Genomic DNA, 12,656 nt, shown 5'->3' with positions numbered 1-12,656 from the left:
TAACTTAGGGACCCGTATGCTCACACATCTGCACATAACACAGGAGACGAAAGTTCAGAAGCCGGAGGCGGCGGTGATCAACATACTGAATGCTGCAAGCATATGAAGTTCAAGAGCAAGAATGCACGTCCAATGACAGTAACCAGAAAAAGGGCAGCTAGGGATGACAGGGCTGGGTGGACAGGGAACCTCTGCCACATCGGATGTCCTGTCCTCCTATGGGTGTCGGTGTCACAGGTGTGTGTGTTTGTCAAGGGGCACACACCTACTCAGTTCAGATCCAAAAGGGGCACTAAAAACGAGCACATGCCATGCAAGAGGCCAGTGGCTTTGCTGCCATATGGGGGTGATGACCAAACGCTGCCATTCACCCCAGAATGCATCCAGCGCCTCTGCACCCAGGGCTCCTGGTGAGAGCAGAGAATTGCCTCCACGATGGCAAGCTGAGCGACACTTCACATCAGAATCTGAATGAGCTGGAGCTTTTTGTGTGAGATGCTAAAATTTATTAGAAAATCAGAATGCCTCATTTCCACCAGGTTCCTGAGACCCACCATCTGCTGCCTAAAAAGAAAAGGGAGATTTTTTTATAACCATTTACTTATTGTAAGATGTGAGAGTGCCTCTGTGCGTGTGTGTGCGTGTGTGTGTGTGTGTGTGTGTGTGTGTGTACTTGAAAAAGCAAAATTGGGGTTGAGGGTGTCAGGAGAGAGAGAGCACGCAAGTGAACAAGAGTGAGCAAGTGCCAGAACAAGCCCACTTGGCAAGACAGACAGGGGCTTTGGCTGAATGGTGGCAAGGGCTTGGCAAGCGTGATTATGGAAATCATCTACCCAGAGCTTTCCCCCTCAGTGCTAAGCACATGGCCTTCCACACTGGGGCAGCGCGCGGAGCCCAGCTCCAAGACCCGGAGAGCCTCCACCCTTAGGAGAAGCAGGGGCTGAACCACAGACTGGGTGCCCTGTGAGATTCCCAACAAGTTCCATGGAAGATAGAATTGAAGGTCTTGATTTTGGTGCAAAAGTATTCAAATCCACCCTGGCGATGACTCCAAAGAACTCATAGAAATGTGGATTACTACAAATCCGTGGAGGGATGACACAATTTTTGCACTAGAATAGTTTCTCTTTCTAGTTTCATTTTTCATTACTTAAAAAAATCATTTTTTAATTGAAAAGACACAGTTATAGAAAGAAAAGGAGAGAACAAGAGCGAGAGAAAGCTTCCATTCAGTCCCTCACTTCCCAAGTAGAAGTGGGAAGCTGGAGCTAGGAAAATCTGAAATCAGGAGCCTCTTCCAGGTCTCCCACGCAGGTGCAGGGTCCCAAGGCTTTGGGTCATCCTCTACTGCTTTCCCAGGCCACAAGCAGGGAGCTGGATGGGAAGTGGGGCAGTTGGGACATGAACCGGAGTCCATGTGGGATACTAGCACTCTAGGCAGAGGCTTAGCTTACTACACCGTGACACAGGCCACGACTTCCCCCTAAATTTTATTAATTCCTCTCAGAGCTTAATTAATTCCTCTGAAGGGCGGTGGAACCTCTGGCGTGAGCAGGTCTGCCTGGCCACACACTTGCCCTGCTCAGGGCAGCCCTGCTTGTATTGTGTTTGTTTATTTCCACTCAACATGTTGCCCCCAGGTCAGTGTCTATAGCGCCGCAGCAAGTGGTTCTCAAAGGACTCAGCTAGTGGCTGGGCTTGTCACCTCCTCAAGCGAGCAACACCCAGGAGATAGGCCTCTGGCACACAGCCTCGCGGGGCCTGGAAGGAAGCCGAGGCAATGGCAGATAGGACTCTGGAGCACGGGGGAGTCCACCTTATAACCTCCCAGGGTCCAGCACTGGGCAAAGCAGGTTGATGCTGCAGAGTTCCGCAGTGGTTTAATTAGAGCCCTCTCAGCAGAGCCTGCCTCAGAGCTCGGCCCACGCAGAGCACCGCTGGCGCCAGGCACCCGGGGCAGCCTTGTTGGCAGGGAGGTGGCTGTTGTGCTGGCACCTCGGGGAGAACTTTCAGGTTCACGCCACACTTCCCGGGAGTTGAGCCGCTGAGCTGCGTGTCCGGGAAAGCAGATACCTCCTGGCAGTGGTGGCCTTGCCCGTTTCCTCCCCAGGGGGTCCCGGGGCTCAGCTGGTTTGTTCCTTACCTGGAGGCCAGAAGTTGGCCCCTGATTTCCCTGCAGACCGCTCAGACCTGCACAAGTCGGGCTCCCTGAGATGCTGCGGAGGCTCCGTGAAGGCCTGGGGCACTTGGCGGACAGGACCCACTGCATCGCCACCGAGCGGAAGACCCAAGACCCTACGGCAACATGGTAAGCAGCGCTCTTTGTGGTGTCCTATCCCGGCTTCCCTGCTGTGCCATTTATTGAGTGCCTCTTAGGTGCAGTGCACAGGACACCCAAGACACATGCCCACGGGTCCTGGGGCACTCACTGTGTGCCCTGTGGCCATTCCAGCTCTGTCACTGATCGCTTAACAAACTCCATGGGATTGGATGGAAAACTTGGGGTCAGCAATTAGAACTGAGGGTCTGACTGCAGAACCCCTCCCCTGCCCGCTATAGACCTCAACAGCCCTGCAGTTTAACCAGCACCATTATTTTCGGTCAGTCTAAGGGCAGCCTGAGCACAGAGAGATTAAGCAGTTTTCCCGCAGTTACATAGCTCTAAGGTGCACACAGCGTGTGAATACAATCAGGAAAAGGTAGGATTGGGGTGAGGGTGACGCTGCCAGGACACATGTGCCTGTTTCTAGGAAAGAGCCGCTGGGGTTATCCCCTCACCTGCCCGCTGGTGCCAGGATCTTTCTTGCTCAGGAATCTGCAAGTCTAGGCTTGCACAACAGACCCTGTGACTGACATAAGTGAGTCAAAGGGAGTCTTCATTTTAGCAAGGAATCTTTGGGAAGCTCAGCACTCCTGATGTTTCCGACATGATTCAGTTGCCCCACGTTCAGGAACCTGGGGCTGTGGAAGCTGGGGTGGCAGGGAGCCAGTGGCTGGAGCCATCACTTCTTGCCTTCCAGGAGCTGGGACTCGAACCTGGACATGGACATACAGGGGAGTGGTGAAATGATTTGTCCTTCTATTGCCTTGCTGGAATTGGCCCAAAGTCAGTTCCACATTTAAACAGTTGCTTATCCACTGTTGTGTTTTTGGACTCTTCTTTCTAAGCAATCAGTTCTCTCTTCTTTCGTTGCCTTCTTGCACCAGTAGTCTGATCTCACACTTAGTTGGTATGTTCTCTCAAGTGGCGGACTGCAAGGTTTTTCCCGAGTTAGGAAAGGGTGCAGCTGCTAGATAACAGAGCTGTGAGAAGCAAGGAAAAGTGCGTCACTAACTTCCCATTAAGATGTCTAAAGCTGGAATTGCATCCCTCCTTATACATTTTTCTTCCATCTTTGTGTTCCAGTATGGATTTATCAACACCTGTCTGCAGTCTCTTGTGATAGAGAAATTTGGTGAAGACACATGGGAGAAATTGAAGTAAGTTTACCAAAGGGAAGAGGAACCATCTCATGAGGAACTGGTATACCTCCGGGTTTTTGAAGGCCTTTGATTGGTTCAGTGAGTTGACTAGATCCATTATAATATAACTCTGCTTCCCCAAAAGGCTTGATTACTGGGGAGACATCTTCTTCTGAACCAACTCAAAGTGCAATTGAAGAAAGTTTCAGTCTCACTTCCTACATGCGGCCTTAAAGCAAGGACCCAGGGCAAATCACACCAGCATTAGGTGACCCTTCACTCCTGGATGAGCGCTCACTTGTTCTTTTCAATCCCAGGAGTGAGAACAACTTGCATCATTCTCATCACACATAACCAGGGCTACCAACAGGTGAGCAGAGGGAGGTGTCCTCCTAAATCTGACCACAGTCACTCCTGGGGTGTTTCATTGATACCAGACTTTCTACTCTGCCTCCATCCTTACCCTTAAAGAGGATATTTGTGTCTCCCTGTAGCTTCCTTTCTGACCCCCATCATCTTGTGCTATTCACTTGCTTTCTTGGAGGCTCCAAGACTTGATAGGTTCAAGACTGGAGTTGGGACGATCCCTGGAAGTCACCTTGTCCTTAGCGGAGAAATGGAGCTATGGGGACATGACCGACTTCTTCAGTTGACCAGTGACATGGTAACTGAAAAGCAGATACTGTTTGGCCTAGTAAATCTCAAAGGGATAGTGACCAATTCTTGTGAAAATGCAGTGAAATGGGTAATTGCTGACGGGACTGTAACCAGTGAGGCCCTTTTGGAAAGCAGTTTGGGAACAGGGCCCTATAGTTCAAACAATAGCAAATCATTAGAAGTAGAAAGTCCATTCTGGGGACTCTGGTCTCTTAGAAACACATAAGCGTGTGAACACACATATAGACATGTGTGTGCAAGGAGAGGAAAACTTGTCTCATATATTTTTAAATAATGAAAGGAAAATTAATACCGTAAAAACCAACAGATAGGCAAATGGAATGAAAAGAACAAAAGAAACACACATGATTATATTTGATGATTGCAAAGATTATAACACAATCTTTAAAAAAAATAGGCTTTCATTTGAAAGGCAGTGGTGTGTGTGTGTGGGGAGAGAGAGAGAGAGAGAGAGAGAAAGAAAGAAAGAAAGAAAGAAAGAAAGAAAGAAAGAAAGAAAGAACGAAAGAAAGAAAGAAAGAAAGAACGAACGAAAGAAAGAAAGAAAGAAAGAAAGAAAGAAAGAAAGAAAGAAAGAAAGAAAGAAAGAAAGAAAGAATCTTTCATCAATTGATCCATTCTCCAAAAGGCTCACAGCACCCAGCCAGGTCAAAGTCCCAAGTCTGGAATCCCATCCTGGTCTCCCAGAGGTGGTAGGATCCAGGTATTTGAGTTGTCAGCTGCCTGCCAGGTATGTTAACAAGAAGCTGGATTAGAAGCACAAGGTAGCTGGAACTCAAACCAAAAACTTTCGTGTGGGATGCGGTGACCTCTGTGGTAGTTTAACCACTGGCACCACAACACCTGGCCATAGGACAATGTGAAGTAAAAATTCCCACCAAAAATGATCAAGAAGCAAACCAAGAAGATACAAACTTATTTAGCTATGTAAATCATTCAAATGAGGGCCCTGGCGCGGTGGCGCAGTGGTTAAGGTCCTCATCTTGTACGCCCGGGATCCCATATGGGCGCCAGTTCTAATCCCGGCAGCCCCACTTCCCATCCAGCTCCCTGCCTGTGGCCTGGAAAAGCAGTCGAGGACGGCCCAAAGCTTTGGGACCCTGCACCCGCGTGGGAGACCCGGAAGAGGCTCCTGGCTTCGGATTGGCTCAGTTCCAGCCGTTGTGGCCGCCTGGGGAGTGAATCAGTGGATGGAAAATCTTCCTCTCTGTCTCTCCTCTCTGTATATCCACCTTTCCAATAAAAATAAATAAATAAATAAAAAGAAATCTAAAAAAAATCATTCAAATGAACAAAGACTATGAGGAAAACCAAATCATTAGTTAACAGTAAGAGAATTAAGACGATGTGATATGAGGTAATATTTGTTTTCTAACATCTGTCTCCCAAATGCTCTATGGTTTTAAATTGCATTTGTGATATAAAAGAAATTAACCACTGGTGCAAAGCTCCCAGCTCCCCTCCCTATGCGCATTTACCAGATAACACCATGTGAGCTGAGCAGGCCGTGGCCCTCCTCCCGCTGCGTGGCCACAGTGGAACAGAGCCTGGCACAGCTTTCCAGGGGGGCCAGCTCAGCCTGTGTCGCTGCACCCCTTGCCCACCCACCTGAAGACTGCAGCTTCTCCTCACAATGAAAGGCAGCCCAGGGCCATTTCCTCAGCCTCCCTGAAGCGATTTGCTCAGATCAGTGCAAGTTGGAGGGGAAAATCGGCCAAGAATACCCACTCCCTGATGTTTCATTGAGCGACTACGATCAGAGATGCCCTGGCTGGTGGGGACTTGAGAGGTCATGTAGCCCAGAATTCTGAGTGTTTTACAGATGAAAAAACTGAAACCCAGAAAGAGCAATTGACTTGACCAAGACTGCACAGCAAAGGGGCAACAGATTTCTTAACCTTATCCTTCCTGTGAATACATTTATTTGTTTGAGATGGAGAGACAAGGAGGAAGGGAGAGAAATCAGAGGGAGGGAGGGAGGGAGGGAGGGAAGGAGGGAGGGAGGGAAGGAAGGAAGGAAGGAAGGAAGGAAGAGAAAGGGGTGGTAAGCAGAAAGGGGTGGTAAGCTCAGGACATGCTGCTGGGTGGCCAGTTCTGGGTAGGCTGGGAAACCCACTTGGTAGCTAGGATGCTTGTACTCTAAAATCTCTGCACATGGTCAGAGTTCCTAGGAAGCGATAGTTTGATTTAGCAGGCCTCTGGGGCTGACCGTGGACACGTGTTCCATCCTCAAAGAATGTGAACAAAAGGAATTAACCCAGTAGAGATTGTTGTAAATGTCCAATGAGATGAAATCAGAAGAAATAATGCCATTGTAAGCTGATGATGCTGAAGTTGGCACTCTCAGTGGGCTTGTTTTCAGGCTCCAGGTCTTCAGCAGGATGGATTGAGGCATGTGGGTGGTAGAGGGCAGTTCCCTCAGAGCATAGCTTCAGTCCTGTCTCTATTGGGGGGAACTTCGTCTTCTTGAATAGGTGGCTTCAGCTCTCTGGAGCTTGTTTCCTCACTTATGAGAGACAAATAAAGCACCTGTCTTTTAAGATTGAGGAGAGTACTGAATGAAATAGCCTACCACCCCTGAAGTGCCAAACATCCTGGTCAACACCATCCATGTCCTCCCCACCCCCATACATAGGTGTAGCACTAGCAGTAGAACTGTATTTGACATTAATGGAAGCAATTTTGCTGCTGGTCTGATGTGGGAGACATGCACCTTGAAATAGCAGATGTTTCTTAAAGTCTTCCTCTGAGCCTAGGCAAGACCCAGTTTCCTAGAATTAACATGATTAGATAGATGGCACTGTGTCTACCCTTTTCTATAAGATTTACCCACTTACTGAGATAGCTAGATAGATAGATAGATAGATAGATAGATAGATAGATAGATAAGCCAAATGCACAAATGTCCACAGCCACATGGCTAGGTTTCTTCTTTTTAATCCTGCAGTGCCTTATTCTCTGCTGAATTGGGTTCCAAAAGATGTGTTTGTATAAGGAGCAGTGCACACCTATGTCACTGCATTATGTTTCAGCCCAAAGTCAAGTCCAACCAGCTAGGAAAATTGCATCCTATTAGAACTCATTCTAAGAAGGGAACCTGTAATGCAGAACATTCAACTTATAAAACATAAATGAAGGCAGGATTATTTGCTACATAGGAAAATTTGCTTCAGGCTACACTTAACTAACGAGTTCCCTAGTGCTTTTAAAATGGCATTTTTGAAGAAAAAGAAAAACCCACCAATTCCTACACAAATGTTAAGAAGTGATTAGGTAGAATGTCTTGAATCCTTATAACATGGGTTTTATTTTACATGGGATAAGTAAAAACAGATGTTTCATCTCCTTTGTCTGCAATGTATATTTCCCTCTCAAATAGTATAGATTTATAGGTTTCTAATGATGAAGCAGTCTTTTATGACTTTGGCTAAATCCCTTTGTCAAAAACACAAAACTAAAAGCAACTAACAGATTGAAAAGAATGGAGGTTTGTGGAGTCAATCCTTTTCCATCTACCTGGATCACTCACTCTCTGTTTGACACGGACCAATGTATTCATTTGACAGCTTCTTATGTAGTGCCCAGCCGGTGCCAAGCAGAGCTCTAAGCCTTAGCAATACAGGTGAGGGCAGTACACTATGGCTGTGTTCTCTGGGAATGTGTATTCCAACATGAGGGGGCAGTAAACAAGGAAACAAGCAAAAGCTATTTAGATGATGATAGGAGAGAGAGAGAGAGACAGAGAGAGAGATGCTGATTTTCCTGAGGTGATCAGGGAAACAAAAACAGTGAAAAAGAGTCAGCCTTGACACAGGGAGACAGGGAAGTCCATGTGCTCCAGGTAGAGATGACAGCTGGGGCAGAAGTCTTGAGGTAGAGCTGAACCGAGCATGGTGAGTTAGAAGTTCTGGGAAAATTTCAGTTTGCCTGGAGTATCTTTAGCATGAAAAACCCAGAAGGAGATGAAAGTGGAGACATTGTTATGGACTAGGATAGCCACTCATGTAGGACATGGGAAGGAAATAATGTTTTATTCCCATTGCAATGAGTTAGCAAGATCCTATGGCTCGATGCCTCCTGTGCTCCTCCAGCTCACTTCTGAGAATGGTGGTGGCTCATAGCCCCTGGTACTTTGGTTGCAGAATCTGATGCAGGATTTTGCTCACAAGGACAGTAACCACTACATAAAGTCAAGAGCAAAGGCAAGAGTGTGAGAATTCAGGCCTCTCATAGAGTTCGGCTGTAGGACGAGCAGTGCAGAAAACATCTCTTCATGTTTACTCTGTTTTCCTCAAATTCTGTGCAAGCTCCTCCCTAGCCTTTCTAAATACCCTGTAGGTGCACAAGATCACCATCACCTGTTTGCTTGTTTATTAGTGTGTTAGTTTCAGATGCCAGAGCAAAAGGGTTAGTTGTATGGGCTTTGATTTCCCAGATTTGGTCCTACCTGACGCAGATATTGTAAATCAAGTCATCAAGATTGGCATGTCTTCTCCATTCTGATGGCATTGATGGCATTCATGAAGAAGGAATGAACAGTTGGCTGACTCATGTGTGCGGTGAATTGAAAATGAACAAATGGGTTAAAGATGAACTGGCAAGCCCAGGTCAAGTCATGGCTTCTCTCTGTCAGCAGTATCTAGCCAGAGGCCTGTGTGGGGCTGCAATCATGTATGAACATGTTAGGTCCATGTGTCTGTGCATTTTCTTTTTCTTTTTTTTTTAAAAAAAGATTTATTTACTTATTTTTTATTTCAAAGTCAGATATACAGAGAGGAGAGACAGAGAGCAAGATCTTGTATCCAATATTTCACTCCCCAAGTGACTGCAACAGCTGGAGCTGAACCAATCTGAAGCCAGGAGCTTCTTCTGGGTTTCCGATGTGGGTGCCACGTCCCAAGGCTTTGTGCCATCCTTAACTGCTTTCCCAGGCTACAAGTATGGAGCTGGATGGAAAGTGGGGCCGCCGGGATTTGAACTGGGGCCTATATGAGATCCCACTGCATTCAAAGAGAAGACTTTAGCTGCTAGGCCACCACACCAAGCCCTGTGCATTTTCTGAGGTAGAGGGTCCTTAGTTATCATCAGAATCCCCAGGATCTCCAAAGTCTAGACAATTCAAAGACCTCTGCTTATGCATTCTTGGCATTAATTTCCCACTGAACAAGAAGTGCTGACATCTTGTAAGTCATACTTTTGGATACAGAAAGGCTCCTGATGTGTGATGGCTCAACTCAGTCTCTTAACTTTGACATAATGATGTGAAAAGTATACATGTTTCATAGAATCAATAGCTTGAATTTTGAATTATGACTGTTTCCTGGGACAATGCTGTGTAATACAATTCTCTTTGTGAAACTGATCAGTCCCAGTCAATCTCGTGGTCATGCATGGACACTCTGTGGGGGAGTACATACAATGAATTACATGAGCTATTCAATAACCTATCATAAGACATGCTTTGTTCTAATTATTTTGCCCAACTGTAGGCTAATGCAAGTATTCTATATGCCCGATTAACATGGGCTAGTCTAAGCTAGGATGATCCATAGATTAAATGCATTTTTTATTTCATCAACTTCTGATGGCTTTGTCAAGATACAACTCCATCATTAAGTCAGGGAGTAGCTCACACTGAAAAAAACATTTGAGCTAGAAAAAGAAATTGAAATGGTTCAAAGTCATGCCCTTTTGTGCTTCACCACCTTTGTGTGCCGTGGATTCGTTCAGCCTCTGAGACCCCAAGGTCCCTTCTTTTGTGTTCTCTACTTTTTCTATGAGTAAAGTCTTAGTTTAAAAAAATGGCTGAAAGCAGAATGTTTTTATTATTTTTTTTTTAACTTGTAACCAGGGATGGTGCTTGCTTTGCACTGCTACTCCACTCCTGGCCATGACTGTCTTTGCTGTCTTAGGCTATCAGATTCAGAAGGGTCCTTGGAAATCCACTTGGTCAGGATATTTCAACTGGGGAATTTAGCCTCCAAAAGATCACATTGAAATATCCCAGAATGTAAGACATTTATAGAATTAGGCTGATACAGTGGCTCAACTGGTTATTCCTCCACCTCCAAGTGCTGGGAGCCCAAATGGGTGCCAGTTGATGTCCTGGTTGCTCCACTTTCCATTCAGCTCCTTGCTTTGGCCTGGGAAAGAAATAGAGAATGGCTCAAGTTCCTGGGTGCAAAACCTGGAGGAAGTTCCTGGTTCCTGGCTTTGGATTGGCTCAGCAGCAGCTATTGAAGCTGTTTGGGGAGTGAACCAGCAGATGGAAGATCTTTCTCTCTGTCTATCCTTCTCTCTGTAAACCTGGCTTTCCAGTGAAAACAAACAAATCTTGCCAAAAATAAATTTGTAAAATATGGTTACTATTGTCATATTTTATATTGGACAATATTACATAGTGGACATTTGACACATTAACTATCAAGCAGTGATTAAAACAGCACTTGAAAGATTTGTTCCCAGCATCCCACAGCAGTGATAAAGGGGCTTTGAGTAAGATTTTTACAAATCAAAAAGAAAAGATTTTTACAAATCTAACTTTTAATGTCTGACTTACTAGAAGATGGATGGATTCAACATTTTTAAAAAAAAAATTTTTTCTCATGATACAATTCTATGGGCTCAGGGATTTCCCCTGCCACCCTCCCCCATTATCCTCCTCTGCACACTGTTTTCCCCTATATCATTACAATAATATAGTCCTTCATGGATTTGACTTTTTATTCTCTGTGAGTTTGGTTGTTATATAAAGAAATGTAGAAGGAACCAATAGTTTAATTCTCTTTTGAAATAATTGTGGGAGTTTCTCAAAGGTTAGGATGCAATGTTGAATCTGAAATAATATCATTGACCCTGTTCATACTCTAATGATATTGTAATTCCTTGGTCCATTTTAGTCTATGAAATAAATCTCTACCATGACTGTACCATCATGTGTTAGTAATTTGGAAACTCTTAGCTCACCAAGTTTAGCAGATCTAACAAATGTTGACATGTTTCATTATACAATACCACAGTCTCATTTGTCAATATCACCACAATCTTATCAGAAAAGCCTCCCCTCAGCCCCCCGACGACCCAGGAAGCTCATAGCAGCAGCTGCCAGGTTTTCCAAAATTCTCATTTTTCTTTTAGCTTGAAATGCTGAGTTTTATCCTTGGCAATGCATTCTGCAAGTTACTTTGCCTGAAGTGACAAGCTAGCTTTGTTTTTTTTCTTTTTTTAAGGAAATGGCTGCCAAATAGCCAAGCCTGGTCAATTGCAGTTAATCTGGCAGTAATTTTCTTTTTTAGTTATATGGAATTAGAATCCTTAGTTAGATAGAGAGAATGTCCTTCCAGCTACTACTTTATTCCCCAAATGCCCAAAATGGCCAAGGCTGGGTCAGGCTGGAGTTGAAGATTCAGGTCAGCTCTCCCAGGTGGGTGATGGGAAGTGAGAGCATCAGCTGTTGGCTCCCAAGGTCTGCTTTAGTAAGAGGCAGGCATTAGGAGCACAGCCAAGACTCAAAGCCAGCTATCCTGATATGGATAGCCTAAAGGATGCATGAATGATTTTGCCAGTTATGCTGAGTAGAAATGGTGTTCATGAGACAAAAAGTGACTAATTCAACTTACGACTCAATTATGTACATGATTTTCCTGGAGAGAGAGCCACGTCCATTCTGGCAATAGCAGGAGCACTCAGGTTTGTACTTGTGTCACTACACACAATGTTCTGAAATTACATGCCCAGGGACAAGACTTGTAAAAATTGATTATTGTTACTGCCTCACCAAGAACAGTCTGGAGTGAAACTGGAGGGAACAAGAACCTTTCTTGCGGTGGAGGAAGGAGCAGTGTGAAGAAGTCATGCACAGAAGAGAGGCTGGGTGAGCTGGGGTGGATGTGTCAGGCTGAGCGTGTGTACTTTACAGAGAGAGCAACAGGAAGATGAGACATCAGCTGGAACGTGGAATCAAAGGGCAGGGTGGTGCTTTTCTTATATCCTAGAAGGATGTGACATGGGGCCAACCCTTCAAATTCCCTGATCTCTTTCCCTAGGACAGGCCACTGGGTTACCCAAGTTCTTCACCTTCCATCAGGGAGCTGTTGAAGGAACACTTTGGCTTAAGCACCATTTTCCTGGCCTGAGAATGGTCACAAATTGCTCTTAGTTCTTCCATGGGGTGCAGGGAGATGGGCTTGGTGGGGGGCTCCCTCTGGACCCTTGGAAACAGCCACACCAGTTGAGAAAGTAGAACCGTGACAAGTGTCTCATTGGCTGTCAGTTGCCCAGCCATATGCATCCCAGACAGTATTACTGGACAGGACTTTCCAAGCCCTGAGGAGCCAGGCTGGTGAGGTAAGTGGCTAAGAAAACATAGGCTTGCTGGCACTGCCTCCCAGGGCTGTGAAAGCTGTGTTTATTTTGCTCCCCATTATTCCGATTTCGGCAGTCTGGTCCTGGTTTCCTGCCTAGTTACATATCTTGGGTACCACCAGTTGAAACTAACTGAATAAGAATGCACATTG

The 12,656-nt window shown here is 45.6% G+C and overlaps 1 protein-coding gene across 1 annotated transcript in view; it reads left to right on the top strand.

The window, feature by feature from the left end:
• Nucleotides 1–2,213: 2,213 nt before the first annotated feature.
• The window catches only part of LOC121163543 (guanylate cyclase soluble subunit beta-2-like), a 41,163-nt gene continuing 30,720 nt past the window's right edge, over nucleotides 2,214–12,656 (top strand). The window contains exons 1-2 of the mRNA XM_040991081.1: nucleotides 2,214–2,300; nucleotides 3,407–3,480. Of these exons, the coding sequence (XP_040847015.1) occupies nucleotides 2,214–2,300; nucleotides 3,407–3,480 (161 nt within the window). The remainder of the gene's footprint in view (nucleotides 2,301–3,406; nucleotides 3,481–12,656) is intronic.

This window comes from Ochotona curzoniae, unplaced genomic scaffold (genome assembly GCF_017591425.1).
Source record: "Ochotona curzoniae isolate NIBS_2020 unplaced genomic scaffold, NIBS_Ocur_1.0 contig_64, whole genome shotgun sequence".
Taxonomy (NCBI): domain Eukaryota; kingdom Metazoa; phylum Chordata; class Mammalia; order Lagomorpha; family Ochotonidae; genus Ochotona; species Ochotona curzoniae.
The sequence above is the reverse complement of the archived record's forward strand: the minus strand, read 5'-3'. Positions and strand labels throughout refer to the sequence as shown.